Source organism: Schistocerca serialis, chromosome 3 (genome assembly GCF_023864345.2).
Source record: "Schistocerca serialis cubense isolate TAMUIC-IGC-003099 chromosome 3, iqSchSeri2.2, whole genome shotgun sequence".
Lineage (NCBI taxonomy): Eukaryota > Metazoa > Arthropoda > Insecta > Orthoptera > Acrididae > Schistocerca > Schistocerca serialis.
Genome location: NC_064640.1, coordinates 914,206,928 through 914,223,479, shown reverse-complemented (window position 1 = coordinate 914,223,479; position 16,552 = coordinate 914,206,928). Strand labels below are relative to the sequence as shown.

At 37.4% G+C, this 16,552-nt stretch overlaps 1 protein-coding gene across 2 annotated transcripts in view; it reads left to right on the top strand.

Annotated features, from left to right (window-relative positions):
- The window catches only part of LOC126471170 (trafficking protein particle complex subunit 10), a 157,827-nt gene extending 144,006 nt beyond the window's left edge, over positions 1-13,821 (top strand). For both annotated transcript variants that reach the window (XM_050099274.1, XM_050099275.1), the window contains 2 exons: positions 7,425-7,568; positions 12,968-13,821. In XM_050099274.1, coding sequence (XP_049955231.1) covers positions 7,425-7,568; positions 12,968-13,119 — 296 coding nt within the window. In that variant the 3' untranslated portion in view covers positions 13,120-13,821. The remainder of the gene's footprint in view (positions 1-7,424; positions 7,569-12,967) is intronic.
- The last annotated feature ends 2,731 nt before the right edge of the window (positions 13,822-16,552 follow it).

Genomic DNA, 16,552 nt, shown 5'->3' with positions numbered 1-16,552 from the left:
TGTAAAATTGTGTGTTGACTTGGTGTATAACTATTATAGTAAAACTGTCAATTGCGAGAAACTTTTGGTGTATCTCTCCCAACCATCATTTGTGATATACTTAGCAAGATATGTTGTGGAGATGTGCCACCATTTTTCATTTTGAGAGAAGTTGAGGTCACTAAAATCTGTAGAGAGGTTTTGAAGTGGGTTACTGGTAATGCAGACAGGAACATTACTGTAAGCAACCAGCCAGCTGAAAGAAAAATTGGTATAATACTCTTACTATAGTTCACATAATTTTGTTTCCACATGACTCATTGCCTGATGCAAAAGTCATCTGCATTTGATGAGTGAATCATCATCACATTTAACACAAATCCCTACTCCAGTAGTCACTGCAGAAAAATATCTGAAATTTTAAGCCCAAAATGTTGATATGGAGTGTGGTGATCAGGAACTCCTCACCACCAGAAATTGGTGAAGGAAATGTCTTCCATTACCATAACATGAACAAACTATATCAGAGTAAAGTGTAACCACATAAACATACATGAATGATGTCAACTACAGAACTAAATTTGTATTTAACCACATATGGCACCTGTGTAATGCACTTAATAAGATGCAGCAGTCAGTTATGGTCAAAACTGTGTTCTGTGTAGCTGTGAGTGCATTATGTCAGAGCTAAGTAAATATGGAATGGGCAAATTGTTGGTGCTTGTTCTGTGTGTGCTTCTGTAATTATGGTAGCCTAAGTATTTACTGTTTTAAAAGGCACTGAAGATTTATACTGCATTCAAGGAAAATGGGAAATTGTCATCCACTAAGTCACAATGTGGACAAAAGTGTGTGTTCAGTGATCATGAAAGATGGTCATTGAAACCGATTGTGATGGAGGAAAAGATGGGAGCTGCAAAAGCCACTGCAGAACTGAGTGTTGCAGTTTCGAACCCTGTCAGTACCAAAACAACTTGAAGGGAGTTCTATAAGCTGGGAATTGCAGGTTGAGCTGTAATTGCAAAACCAGACATCAGTGATGCAAATGCCCATCACAGGAAAATGTGGTGCTAGAGCCATAAAACATGGACTATGAAGCAGTGGAAGAAAGTCATTTGGTCAGATGAGTCTTACTGCACACAGTTACCGTATTTACTAGAAATCTAAGCCGCACTTTTTTCCGGTTTTTGTAATCCAAAAAACCGCCTGCGGCTTAGAATCGAGTGCAAAGTAAGCGGAAGTTCTGAAAAATGTTGGTAGGTGCCGCCACAACTGCCGTTGAATATGTGTCCAACTACACAGGCATGCTTTGCAGGCACAAAGATAAATACTGGCGCCAAAACCTCTGAGTCGGTTAATAAATTTAAAAAAAAAGGTGGAAGACGAGCTTTTTTCTCCGTCCTGAGTTTCAACCACTGCATTTTCATACATTATCCAACGAAGTAAATACAAATTCCGTATTGTTCATCTTCGAATGTAGCAGCATTTCAGTGTACTATGAAAATCCGAGTGGCAAGACTGTTTGGGATGTTTGTCAATTTGGCCAACTCTACGTTCTGATTTTTTTCCTACCTGTGAGAAGAGATGGTTGCTAATAGGAACTTTTATGAATTGTGAATCACATGCAGTATTCTCTCCACCATAAGAATAATACGAATATAAATATTTTGCCATGTATTCTTTCGTGTTTGCTGCTATCTCATTTAAATCCTGTCTGCCTAATAAACTATGAAACTAGTGTGAGACAACAGCAAATGCTGAAGAATATACATATCATGTCATGTTTATATTCGTATTATTCTTATGCCTAATAGTGATAGTCAGAAATGAGGCACGGCAATTAACTAGATTTTTAAATTTAAAACAACTCTAATTTCTGTGCAGAATGTAATGTACAAAAGAGGCGTCTGCAAAGATTTTCAAACGGCGAAAAATTTTAGCTAAACTCTCATTCAGAACATCTTCTATCATACGCAGTCTATTATTTGGTTCTTGTTGATCATTATCAAAGAAAGCAGCAGTGTAAGTAACAACAAATAGCAGTCTCTTGCCATTGTTTCGCTAATGAGGCAATTCCTCTCTTTTTTTTATCGTAAGCGGCAGTAGGGCGCACTAAAGCAAGCCGTGCTGCGAGCGACGACGGGTCGTAAACACACATTATCAGAATACGACAAACAATGCATGACACAGTACAATAATGCATTTTCAGCTTATAGAGTGATGTAAACACCTATAACAAAGAGAACAGCACTTATCAAATCAAAGAAAAATAAGCAATCGATTCAAACCAGATGAAGCACGTGAGAAAGGAAGGGTACCCGTATAAATACGGACGGAGCGCCTGACGCATAGCAATGGCTACCTGGTAAAGCTTAACTGCTAAGCTTACGACTCGAACCAAACTACTGTAGCTGTATCGTCATTCATTCAACCTAAATTGTGTATCATATTACAATGGACCAACTTTGTTTCGATTTTGAGGTGTGGCCTAAAACTTTTCTCTCCCTTGAATTTCGAGTCTTAAATTTCAGGTGAGGCTTAGATTCGGGAAATTTTTTTTTTTTTCCTTGATTTCAAATCTCATTTTTCAGGTGCGTCTTAAATTAGAGTGCGGCTTAGATTCGAGTAAATACAGTACCAACTTCTGGCTGAGTTTATGTGCCAACAGTGAAACATGATGGGAATTGATAGTGATTTGGGTGTCCATATTATGAGTTCGTAGGCCAATGGCTACTCTGCAAGGCTGCATTCCTGCTAAGGATTATGGGACCACTTTGTGTGATAAGGTCCAACCGATGGTACAGTGTCCATTCCCTAATGGTGATGCTGTGTTCCAGGACGGGGCCCCTATTCCCACCGCTTGTATCATCCATGAATGGTTTTATAAGCTTAAGGATGAATTGTCGCATCTCCCCTGGCCACCACAGTTGATGGATCTCAGTATTATCAAGCCTTTATGGCCTACTTTGAAGAGAAGGGTGTGTGATGGCTATGTACCTGCATCATTGTTACCTAAACTTGCCACTATTTTGCAGAAATAAGGCTATATAAAATTCCCTTCCTGTTTGTGATCATTACAGTTAATATTATAAACTGTAATGAGTCCTGTTAGTTAATTTGCTCAATGTACTCATTAGAGGGAGGCTGGCTGACAAAATGATCGATGAACTACAGCAGTATTATGGGATGGCCATTAGAAATAATACTGAGAATTTGTTTAAAATGAAGTGGGTAGTATAGGTTACCTTCTTCCATAGACTGTCAACTGATGAAAAACCAGTACACCACCTGTGCCCTCTTGGACCTGGTTCATGGTGCAATTACTGCAGTGCCCAGTACTCAAAAAGTTCACACAGCCATAAACATTCCATCCCAGCAGCAGTCATGGATATCATAAAACCTATTTACAGAGACCTGGCAAATCCTGAATTACTGAAGAACTGTCTTCATGGTCAGACTCAAAATCCCAATGAGTCGTTCAATAATCTTATACGGACTCTCTTACCAAAAAGTGCTGCAGCATATGGGAATTAATCCTGGAGCAAACTGCATCAGAGAACTCGAATGGATGGACAAGATTTGCATTGATAAAGCAGAGTATGCAACACAGTTGGCCACTAAGGAGTCCAGAAAAAAGAAAAGACGAAAAAACTTGGAAAAAGGTCAAGAGGATGATAAACAGTATGGTGCAGGGTGCTTCCGAGTGACTAAAAATAAAAAAAATTAAGCATATATTAAGTGAATTACAGTCTTTTGAAACTTTAGAAGCTGTTCCTGAAAATTTACTTTTTTCTGTTGCATTTTTCCATAAATCTCTGAAACCACTTCGAGTAGAGTATTCAAATTTTCAGGGAGTAAGAACATACATATCCTGAGTTTACTGCACTAAAAAAGGGCATAATGTTATGTATAATTAAAATTATTTAAGATAATGTACAAAAAAATACACAAAATTTTAACCGTGTAATTAAATAACTGTATTTCTGAAAACAGTGGCTCAAACACAATTATTATAGTTCGGTAGACTCAGACATATAGTTTAATGCCCTGTAAAAGTTTCATGTCAATGGCTACAGTGGTTCCTGAAATACAGGAAGCCAAGTCACTAAATTTAACACTATCAGAATTGGGCGTTCCAGCTCCCCTTAACAAGCATTGTTAGCTACTTTCCTCCAGTTGCAGTACAGTTCATTGAAAACAGAAATGCATAATAAGTTCTTAGGAGACAAACTGCAACACACTTTTACACAAGGCAAATCCTCAAACTTTACAACAGTAACACAGGGGTTACCTTTGGTCCAGTGCACATATTATGCCAGTTGATGGTTCCATTAATGTTTAATTGTACTTAATTAGACCAGACAATGTAAGTCATCAGTTCCAGTTCACATGTAATGATCCCCTGATTCCATTCACAAAATTACACCACGCAGCTTGGGTCAAGACTACATGGCTGTTGCATGGTCCTCAGAATGAAGTAACGTAACATACTTCTCTTCTGAATGCGTTATTCACTCTTAGCATGTAAACACTCTCACATGGCCCTTGCCTTAAAGATTCTTATCGTGATTGCTGAAACAGTTCCAGTACTATGCTATAAAACAAATTCACACAGATAGCAGACATGTTTTAAGCATTTTCCTCATTTCTATGCATGCATAGCCATAGTCTGCAGACTTGCATTCACAGTTGTATTACTAAGTGAAATACTGATGATTACAAGTACACATGTCTACGAGGCCACCTTGATCATCCTTTCTGCACTACACTCACTGTTTTATGTTTCGTAGACATGGTTTCATTAACCCTGTAGATGGATTGGTCACTTACTCACATCCCTACTTTCTGTTAACTGTAGCAACATTGTCAGACTTCCAGTACCACTTAATAAGCTGCTTCCACTTTTCAAAGTTCAAATGTATGTCCACTATGTTGGTATTAGTGTTCTGCCACTCAGTGGATTTCACAACTAGATCGGCTGTTCTACAACCATCTGTTGAGGGAACATAAAATTACCTTCTCATAGGAAAAACCTTGTCAGGAGAAAAATAAATTTTCTGTGACAGTCCAAAATGTACATATGGAGTTTGCAAATGAAAGATGCAAAGGTCTTAACCTTCAAACTGGTTCAAATTTGCATATGCTGCTGTGGGATACTGTACTGAGACACCTAGGGATGTGAGTGTGGTGTTTGGTGTGGTTCTTCGTATATGTCACCTCCCCCTAAAAAATTAAGAGCTGTGCCCTCTGCAGGCAGGTTGATGCTCACAGTCTTCTTCAGCATTCGATACTCATCAAATTCCTTGAGCAGGGGAGTTACTTGTACTGTGAGGCACTCCATAGCCTATGCAAGTCCATCGAGAGAAAAAGGCCTGGGCTGCTCGATGGTAATGTGTGTCCACACATCTCCGACATCACAAAAAGCGAAATGACAAGTTCAGATAGCAGCAGCTTTTGCATTCACCCTACAGCCGGGACATGTCATCCTGTGACTTCTTTGTGTTTGGTCCACTAAAACAAGCATCTCAAAGGGAAGTACTTTTAACTCGGACGACAAATTGAAGGACACAGTGAAGGACTGGCTTCTGCCACAGCCACAGGAATTTTGGAAACAGGGAATCCTTCCACTCGTGAAATAGTGGGATAGTTCTGCTCAAGCGTCTGATTATTACTTTTGAATAGAGACTTCAGTTATACCCACAGTGTTGTTTTGTACCTTTTCTTTTGAACACCATTTATTCTAGGTGTATCCTGTACATAGCATGCTTCCGATTTGTGTTACAGTGTAAGTACAAAAACTGCAAAGGTGCTACATAGTGTCACGTGACTTCACTTGATGCAACATTTTGAAAATTAAGTACTCTTTCCATGTAAAACTCCATCGAGTATAGTATACGGTGCAGATTTTTTTGTGACTGTATGCAGTCAATGGACACAGTTCTCTGTCATCGCAAGGCTGATTAAGTCCAGTGTAGCATTTATGCATGAACCTATTAAACCATTGTTTCCAGAAATTGTTGATGGCCTTAACCCACCATCTGTATTCCACTGAGACCATTTTGGTGTTTATATTAATGAAAAAGAAAATGTTTTTATTTGTAAACCTTCACATTAACAGGACTTCATAACACCATCAGAAAAATATAAATTTAAATCTGAAATTTAAAACTATGCTTGAAATTAGACCAAAATACTGAGAAACTGATAAATGTGTAATTAGTTCCCCCCGGGAATGAAGAAAATATATGGAATAAAAACAGAAAATAACTCAATAGTCAGTCTGTCAAGGTAAATGTCGGCATCTGTGGAGACTATTTGGATTATGAGTATATTAGAATTGTGTGACGTATCACAGTTGATCACACCATAATGTGATTAACCACTTTGCACATAGGTAATATCTGTCAAATATATTAGTCCTGTTACTCCTTATATAGAGGATACTAAAATGTATCAACTGAAAGCTGTGCTGAATATATTAGTGATGCAGAAATCCAGAAGGTTTTTGAGGAGGCAAGGCCTATGACTGACAGAAAAGAGTTACATTATAATTTAAGAAACTGTTGGTTTATTGAAAAAAGTTCTGGATCACTCACTATAGTTTTTGTTTTGATATGGTGCACAGATCAGCTTCTGATCCAATACAGGGAAAAAAGAAGAAAAGTGTACAATAATACAAAATTTGTGGGCTTTTAATATTAAAAGGTACACCACAACTAGTGCTAAGAAATTTAAGTTCACTTTAGTTCACTGTGCCTCCTTTCTGTAAACAAATCTGAAGATGGGTTACGTATTAATCCAGAACTGTCATCTGTGTTAAGTTTGTGATCCTGCTACATGACACTGATGTAGCACTCTGCTCCTTCACAACTGTTCATATCCTAAATTGTATCATTGGAGTAGAATTCAGAATTGTAATTAATGAAATTAATCTTGCACAGTTTACTTCCCACACCCTTAATATCAGAAGTGAATATCTGCCACAACTTTATGGAAAATCCAGAGCAGTTTTTCCTTTGTGGACCTTCAGCCTTGAAGAGCCACGAACTCCAGAACGTATCTTTCCCACTGCGTGATGGAATCGTGGAATTTTGCCCATCCGTTATTTTATATTGTGTGAAGTGACCAGGGTACTTTACTGCATTAATTATTAATTCTTTCATTGAAGTGTTTTCTCCCATTTTCTGTAGTCATCCTATGGTGTGTTGTGATGAGGAACTCCTTTATTACTAGTGGTCTCCACACTTGGTGCCTGACTGATTTGTATTTCCATGTGTACCAAATTCTGGACCACATATTTAGAGGCCTGTAAAGAGATGTTAACATATTTTGTTCAACCTCTTAGATCTCTAATCTAGTTACTAAGTCTGGTTACACCATCACGACTGTTTATATGAAGAAGTTACATATTGAGTTTATATTACAGAATGCTAATATTCTTTCAGGTGTTATATCTTTAGAAGACTCAGATAAACAGAGTGTAACATTGGATGTGATGCCTCTGATTGGTGGATATCTACCACTGCCATCAGTTCGCCTGTCTAAGTACATCCCTGCAGAAAAAAAGTCACCAGGAACAAAAGTTCAAGGTATAATATAAGCTGCAGTCTATCAATTTGTTTGATTCATACTGTGATTTGACAATGGCGTCTAACCATTTAGTAGTACATTGCAACAGTACTGAACAACTGTGTTTCAACCATCATTCAAAACAGTGGACTTTATATCCAGGTTTAAGTAGGAGAAGGAATGCCTCTTGAGTATTGATCCACTGGCAGTCCTCAAGAGTATTAAGATGGCCAATTTCAATATCTAATTTCTGTATTGATATTGGTTGCTTGTTAGGTAATTCATCAGAAAATGATATCAGTTACTTATCTGCTTGCAATTATTTCTTATAAAGTTTTTCATAAATTAAAACTTCATTTTCAGGGCCAGTCTCTAACATAATGGTTTTTAAGTTTTCGTTTTGTGTTTGGAACAATCCACTTCACTTTCACAAAGTTAATTTTAGGTTATGCAGACATACATAGACCCCCACTGTGGCAATTTGTAGTTCTTTCCAATAAGAGCTGCTGCTACCTAAAAACCAAGAAACAGATTTCTATATCTGATCATTGTAACTTTCTGTCATCAGACTTCATTTGCAACAATTCAGTTGTGAGAAGCAATTTGTAAAATCATTTTAATTTATCAGATTTGATTAAAAGCTCTCAGGTTTCCACCTAGGTGTGATTGTTGAGATATGATGTTGTTTCAGTGAGTGTCATACGCGTCATTTATGCCAGAAGAAAAAGATACGCATTGAGTTTAGATTTCAGAAAGATAATATTCTGCCAGGTGTTATATATCTCTAGATACTACTTGTCGTCATCATCATCATCATCATCATCATCATCAGAAGAGACAGTATCATAATACTGCCACCTGGCCGGAAACCCAAGAGCTTTTCATCAGTGGATACGCCTTAAAAGTCTACATTCCCACATTTAACAAATTTGTTCTAAGATAACAGAGTTTCTTAAACTGAATGTCACTTATATCTTTATCATTTACTTTGCAATTTACAGAACTGTACATATTGTGGGTATGTAATTGCATGATAAATAACAATAAATCAAGAATGAATTCAAAAAATGTGATTATGGTTCAGCACCAGCTGTCAACTATTTCAGAACAAATGAAAATTTGTGTTGGACCAAAAGTCGAACCCGGATTTCCCACTTGCTGTGAGTGGTCCCCTTACCCATTTTGGCTGTCTGAGCATGCTTGGAGGAGCAGCCCAAATCTCCATTTGTCCTGGTGTGTCTACATTCTCTTGTGCTCACACTATATTCCTGTGGTTTCCACACAGGTTGGGGCATTGTTTTCTCTCATCATATTGCCTTACCTTGGCATGAAATACTGTCATGCAGTTTCGTGTTGTACTATATAGTCCAAAGCATGTTCCTTCAGACATGGAAGTGGTATTACATTGCCTTCCTACTCTTACCTTTGAACTGAATTATCAAGTTGTTACAGGAGGCTCTATAGACTAATAGGGCTCCAAATGGTGGTGGAGAGGGAGAGGGCGAGAAGGGGGGTGGGGGAGAGGAGGAGGAGGGTACAGATGAAAAGATCTGAACAGGTCTTCCTCAGCAACAAAACTATTAAGGGGAAAGGATGTTACTGCTAGCTGCCACAAACGGTTAACAGTGACATGGCAAAGCTCTGTGAGGTAGTTAAAGAGCTCTATAGACAGTCTGTCCCATTCCTTAGAAAGCTCCTAGCTGATGTATGGAAGAGTCTTTTATTGCAGTTGACCAACTGCAATCCATCTGCAGTGTCATACTGGACTTGTATTCAGGTATGCTTTGGTTGAAGTTCCAGTCTGGCCATCCAGATTTATGTTTTCCATGATTTCTCTAAATCACATCAGTCTAATGTCAGGGTGATTCCTCAAAAACTGTTGTGGCCAATTTCTTTCCCCATCCTTCCCTAGTGCAAGCTTGTGTTTCTCTATTGACCACATCGTCAGTGAGGTGTTAAACCCTAATCTCCATTCCTGAAACCCTAATCTCCATTCCTGCCTTCCTTCCTTCCTTCCCTCAGGATACCACCACCACCACCATATTGCCCTCTTTCCTGTAATTCTGTGATTATATCAGCTGTCATTTTCCCTATATATGAATGTGTGATAAAGTTGCCACTCTTGATAAAGTCAGCATTACAGACAAACAGTTGTGGTATATATATTTAAATCTACCTGCATACTCCGCAAGTCACCTATGATGCATGGTGGAGAGTACCGCATACCACTACTAGTCACTTCCTTTCCTGTTCCACTCACAGATACAGTGAGGGGAGAAAAGGCTGTCGATAAACGTCCATACGAGCCCCAATTTCTGTCATCTTACCTCTATGGTCCTTATGCAAAATGTATGTTTGCGACAGTAGAATTGGCCAGCAGTCAGCCCCAAATGCCAGTTTTCTAAACTTCTGCAGTAGTGCCTTGTGAAAGTAGCATCATCTTTCCTCCAAGGATTCCCATTTCAGTGCACAAAACATCTCCGTAATACTTTAGTGCTGACTGAACCTACCAGTAATGAATCTAGTAACTCACCTGTGCATTGCTTCAATGTCTTCCATTAATGTGACCTGTTGGGGCTTCTCAAATGCTTGAGCAGTACTCAAGAATGGGTTCCATTATCATTCTATATGCTGTCTCCTTTATAAGTGAGCTGCACTTTCACTAAATTCTCCCAATGAAATGAGGTCAAGCATTCGCCTTCTCTACCATCAACATGATGTGTCCATTCTATTTAATATCGCTTCACAGTGTTATGCCTGGACATTTAATCGCTGTGACTGTGTCAAGCAGCATGCTACTGATGCTGTATTCAGATGGTGTGGGATTGTTTTTCCTACTCATTCACATTAATTTACATATTTTACATTTAGAGAAAGCTGCCATTTATAACACCAACGAGAAATTCTTCTTGTCCCCTTGTATCCTCCTACAGTCACTCGATGATGACACCTTCCCATACACCACACTGCCATCAACAAAGAGCTGTAAATTGCTGCTGGCGTTGTTTGTCATATCATTTATGTATATAGAGAATAAGAGTGGTTCTATCACACTTCCCTGGGGCACTTACAATGATACCATTGCCTCTGATGAACACTAGCCATCGAGGGCAACGTACTGGACTTTGTGATTTAAGAAGTCTTGGAGTCACTCACATATCTGGGAACCTATTCCACATGCTCGCACCTTCATTAACAGTCTTCAGTGGTGCACCATTTCAAAATACTTTTCAGAAATCGTGGACTATGAAATCTGCCTGTTGCCGTTCATCCATAATTGCCACGATGTCGTGTGAGTAAAGGGCAAGCTGAGTTTTGCACAAGCAATGCTTTCTAAAACTGTTGTGATATGTGGAGAGAAGCTTTTCCGTCTCAAGAAAATCTGTTACATTAACACTGAGAACACGTTCAAGAATTTTGCACCAAACTGATGTTAAGGATATTCATTTGTAATTTTGCAGGTCTGTTCTTTTACCCTTCTTAAATGTACAGGAGGCACCTGCACTTCCCTCCAGTTGTTTGGGACTTTGCACTGAGGAAGAGATTCATGATATATGCAAGCTAAGTAACGGGCTAGTGCCATAGAATACCCTTTTAAAGCTGAATTTAGATTCCATTTAGACCTGGTGACTTAGTTGTTCTCAGCTCTTTCAGTTGCGTCTTTACCCCAGGGATGCCTACGAGTATGTACTCCATACAAATATCTGTGCAACAGTCAATTAATTTTCCTTTTGCTGTCTTCTGTTACCACCCTAGACTGGTTGACAATTGACTGGATAGAAGCATTTGTCCTGCTTAGTGATTTTATGTATGACCAGAATTTTCATGGGTTCTTAGCAAGATCTTTTGCTAAGATATGATGGTATAAGGTGTATGCTTCACACATTGAACTTCTTATGGACACATGAATTTTTACCATCTTTTGCCTGTCCACATTTGCGTGATCTTTTTTGGACTGAAATTTGCCGTTTCCTCAGTAATTTCCAAATATGATTATTAACCCACAGAGGATCTTTTCCATCCGTAATAAACTTACTTGGCACACAAGTCTCATGGGCATGATTTGCAATAAGTTTAAACTCTGCCCGTATTCCTCTGTGTTCATCATATTGGAACTAAATGATGTTAAGTGGGATGCTAACAACTGCTTACCTGCTTTTTCTAACATAATACTCTCCTAGCATCTTCGATGGATTTATTAAGTGACCATCATTGCTGTGGTATCATGATCACTAATCCCTGTCTCTGTACTGGTGTTATCGGCAAGGTTAGGCCTGTTTTTAGCTACAAGGTCTAAAATATTTCCATTACATGTGGGTTGTCTAAGGCAGTTTTTGGAAAATGTGTTCAAAAGTACTTCACAAGACTGACTGACTGTATCAGCTGCAGTGAATCACAGACGTCCCAATCTATACTCTCTAGATTAGTCACCTCCAACTAACACTGCATTTCTTGGTATTTCTGTGCTACTGAGCATAGGGTTTCACATAGTTAAGGCCAGATACCAGTCTGCTGCTGTGAAGTGGTTACTCTTGGTTGACCCTGTACTGACATATAAAAACTGTAATATAGCAGTTTCCTACTGCAAACTAAGTAGCAGCCAATGTTAACTAACCAACAATGTCATACTGTTCTCTCATTGTCCTGCTAACATCGGTTGTCTGTCAGTTTGCTTACCTGCTATTTTTGCAGTCACTGTTCATAAAATAACACTTTTCACATGCACATATTACTCATCTCTCTTTTTCCGTCATACTCCACATGGCACTGGGTGAGAGATCATCACTGTATATAGTTCAAAAGATGTGTATATTCTGAAATAAGTAATACATTATTCAAAGTAGACACCACAGCATCATGCCCTAAGCAAACTGGGGATATACATAGAAGCTTAATATACTAAACATCTGTTGACCACGAGAACTAGTGAGTTTACTGTTTATTCCTCTAGGAAGAAACAGTGATCTGTACCAGATTAGTGACACTGATACATTTCAGCATTGTCTGTGTATTGGAACTGTCACCATAGCCTTCAATTGTGCTTTGTGGTAAACTCAACACTGCTGAGATAGTAGTCTGTCTTTGACTTGGTTCAAGGTGTCTAAAGATTTTACTCTGCAAAACAGGATGACATTCTATAGTCAACTTCACCAAGGGAACACACTTCTGTGACAAGGAATTCAGGGTTAGATATTGATGCATCATTTGGCTGTAAAACAATCGTAAACATTGTGAGAGATTTTGTGCTCCTGTGCTTCAGACTATTTGACAAGTTACAAAAATTATAAATTGATGAATAAGTAGTTATTTTGAAAATTTTTTTATTGCTTACCTCCATGCAATATTTCTGCATATTTTAATCTTTATTATTTTACATCAGCACATATAATTCATTTCCATTTTAAACATTCTTTTCCAGGTCAGAAGAATAAAATTGATGTGTCTCCTGTTCATCCAAGATTGGAACCTTTCAGCCCAGGGCAAGTGTATAACAGCAGCAGTGGTGAACAGATTCATGTTCTGGCTGCAGTAACACCAGCAATGTTACTGGATTCTGCAATTCATCAGTAGTAAATTCTTTTTATACAAATTTCTTGCCATGAGAAGTGGGAAAATTTGCTGTCACAGAGTACTTTATTAGCATCTAGTTCATGTTGGGGAAATATTGGTGTAACATCAGAAACTTGACTCATTACCTACTGCTTGTCCATTGCACTTTGGATTAATACTCAGAGATCTGTGCAACATTTTCATAACTTCTTTCGAGACACTATGTGCCTTTTTCTGGCTAAACTAACTAATTCCAAACCTAACTGGTTGTACACTTTATAGAAATCTGAAAACGGAAATGACAGTTGAATTTGCATATGCATTGTGGAATTTGTACGACCCCTAATCTCCATGTTGTGTTGATACATTACAAAAGAAGTTTCCAAAAATAGCAATTTTAGTATATTTTGTAGCTTTGCAATAATGCAGAATGTGCAATGGTATCAGGACCTAAAAACTTTCAAAGTTACAGTTTTGAAAGTGTGTGCCACAAATATTTGTGCCAATGTTCTACTGTAAAGTGGCAGGCATGAAACAATGAACTAGTTTTAATGTTACTGTAACATTTGTTTATGCCTTATATGTGAACAAACAGTGTGTTCATTAGCAGTGTATGATCTTAATATTAGTGTTACTGTAAAAAGTACAAATGTACGATGCAGGAGTGTGTGCAAAAAGTGACTTCGTTTGTGAATAGACCTATGCTATATGACTTGACAAATACTCAGTGTTTTATTTTCATGCAATTAGTGTCATCTTTCATTTAAGTTAATGGAGATATTTACATCATACTCAGATTCATCATTCTGTATAAATTTTTTCATGGACCCTCACTGACTGTCCCTAAATATAAATAGAGTGTGAGAAAAAATGATTTTCCATGGCAAAAAAGGTCTTAGATGTGCATTGACCATGACTTTTGATATTACCTCTCTGCAAATATAGGTAAAATTTAAAGAATGATATTATGCAGTGTGTGCAACTGCCTTGTAAATATTCTTGAATGTATTATTAACAGAGGAAATAGTACTTTACATATTTTTTGATTTAAAGTGTAAATATATATTCAGATTTATAGTCATAGTGGCAGAAAAGCCCTTCCGTGCTGGCTTTGCTCTGTTGTAGGAAAATCCTGATGGCTGCCGTTGTAAGTGTCAAATTGAAAATGTTTTTGTGTGCCACTTCCATTTAGTTCTGTGCACATGCTGTGATTTTACAGATATTTTTGTTTCTTCCTTTATTTTTACTGTGAGCTGTTGATGATGTCAGCATAAGTATTTAGAAAATCTGTGTACCTCTGAAATCTTAACACATTCAAAAGTTATTTAGAAATCTCTTCGTGGTCTTTACATAAATCAAAGCTGCACAAGTATATTTTTTGATGTTACCTAGTTTCTAATAAAAAGGTCACTGTTTTGTGTGCTGAATATGATCTTCTGTTCCCACCTTGGGCAAGCTAAGTAACTTGGTGTATGCACAAACAGTGTAATATTTTGAAAGTACGAAAAGTAAGTGTCTGTGGCTACACTACTGAAATTAATGATAGAGATTTATATTGCTATTCTGAGCATAGCAATCATTTAACTCGGACAAAAACTTATTTTGTTTCTGGTTTACTCCTAAGTTCCTAGTTTAGTCCCTTGATTTGTACAAGGAACATCATTTGTGTTCAGGAAAAAAACTACTTCAATTTTGCAACGAAATTATATTAAAACTGTGGTATTATCTTCCATTAATATCTTTGTATGTTCTTGTGATGTGTTGAGTATATTAGCTTCATGCCCGCATGAATTCAAATTTGCAGGCTTTATATAGGTTACAGAGATTGTATTGCTCATATTTGTTAATTTATAAGTTAAGACTGTGGTGCTTGCAGATACTCAAAATTCTGGTATTTGCATTGTGAATTTTATAGACTGATTTGGATTCTAATATTAGTGCATGAATGCATCTGAGAATCCACAGATCATTAGTATTTGTGTGTTGTAAAACATAGTACCATTCTTGTTCCAAACAAAGTAAAATTTGTTATGAAATGAATTTATTATAAAGAAGCACCATCATTTCATGTGGTCACATTGGAACTATCTTAACCATATTACCAGTTTAACTGGGGCACAGGATGTTCTCTCCTTTTGTTACAAATTAGGTGCGGAACTGATTTTGTTTACAGGAATCTGATTTTACTGACTGACACTGAGAGTGAGTAATTGTAATACAAATGTTTAGAGCTCGTTTATGAAGCTAACCGACCTCATACTTGTGAACACAGCTTCATTATTATGTTTGTCATGTTTCTCTGTCCTGGATGTTAGACATGAGAATTACTTTACTTATTTTTCTGTTTTGTATATTATTTGCTCTCAGTGGAATGTAGTTTGCCAACTACATATTAGTCTAAGTGATTGACTTCCTTCGAGATGTCTGGTAAATAATTACAAAATGTTTCTTAGAACATCCGTTTTTACATTTGATAACATTTCTTGTAGAAGTGTGTGTGTGTGTGTTTGTGTGTGTGTGTGTGTGTGTGTGTGGGGAGGGAGGGAGAGAGAGGGGGGGGGGGGAGAGAGAGAGAGAGAGAGAGAGAGAGAGAGAGAGAGAGAGAGAGAGAGAGAGAGATAATGTCAGTATGTAGTTGTGTTGTAAGATCTAAACAGCATTTCTCCCAGTTCAGTGTTAGAAAATGTGAGAACTGTTTCATGATATTACATGGAAATGAATTCTGTTAAATAATTTTATTTGATTAAATTTATAGTTTATGCCACATATTGTAAAATTTTAGCCTATGCCATGCCATGATATGCAGTTGATGACAGCAGAGTTGTTTGTATTTTCTATGTTATTGTCAAGTTTGGATATGTCACAAATTTGTTAAGCTTTGATATACATAATAGATCACAGCTTGCCCATAAATATCTTCTTACAGTTTCCTATTCTTAACGGGAGAAATTACTGAAATTAAATATGTTTTTTGTTCTCAAATATTTGTTTGTTGAAGAGTTATATATGTTAAAATGTTTTACATGAAACAAAGAATTAAAGGCTGTGAGTATCTAAGTTAATTAAATGTTACGTTCCAAAGAAAGTTCCTGCATTTTTAGTGTTTAACCCTGAGCCTAATTTTAGCTGTGTGAAAGTGAGTTAACAAGTTCAGTTACATCCTGGTCACAGAATGCTGTTTTGGGGCTAATCATGAAACTACAATAATAGCATTTTGCAAGGTGGAATAGTGAGCTGGCTACCATGGCCATTTGCAAATATTTGGGGTTTATAAATGTTTCATTACAATACTGATATAATGTTAAGTGCTTAGCTGATCTTATGGTGTTTTATTTTTGTTTGGGGTGTCATTTCACATCTTTAGTTTCCAGGTCTGTGAGTGTTAATGGTGGTAGAATAAAACTTAGATGGCACAACAGAGAAAGATGATGTTTTAGAGTACTATAGATAATAC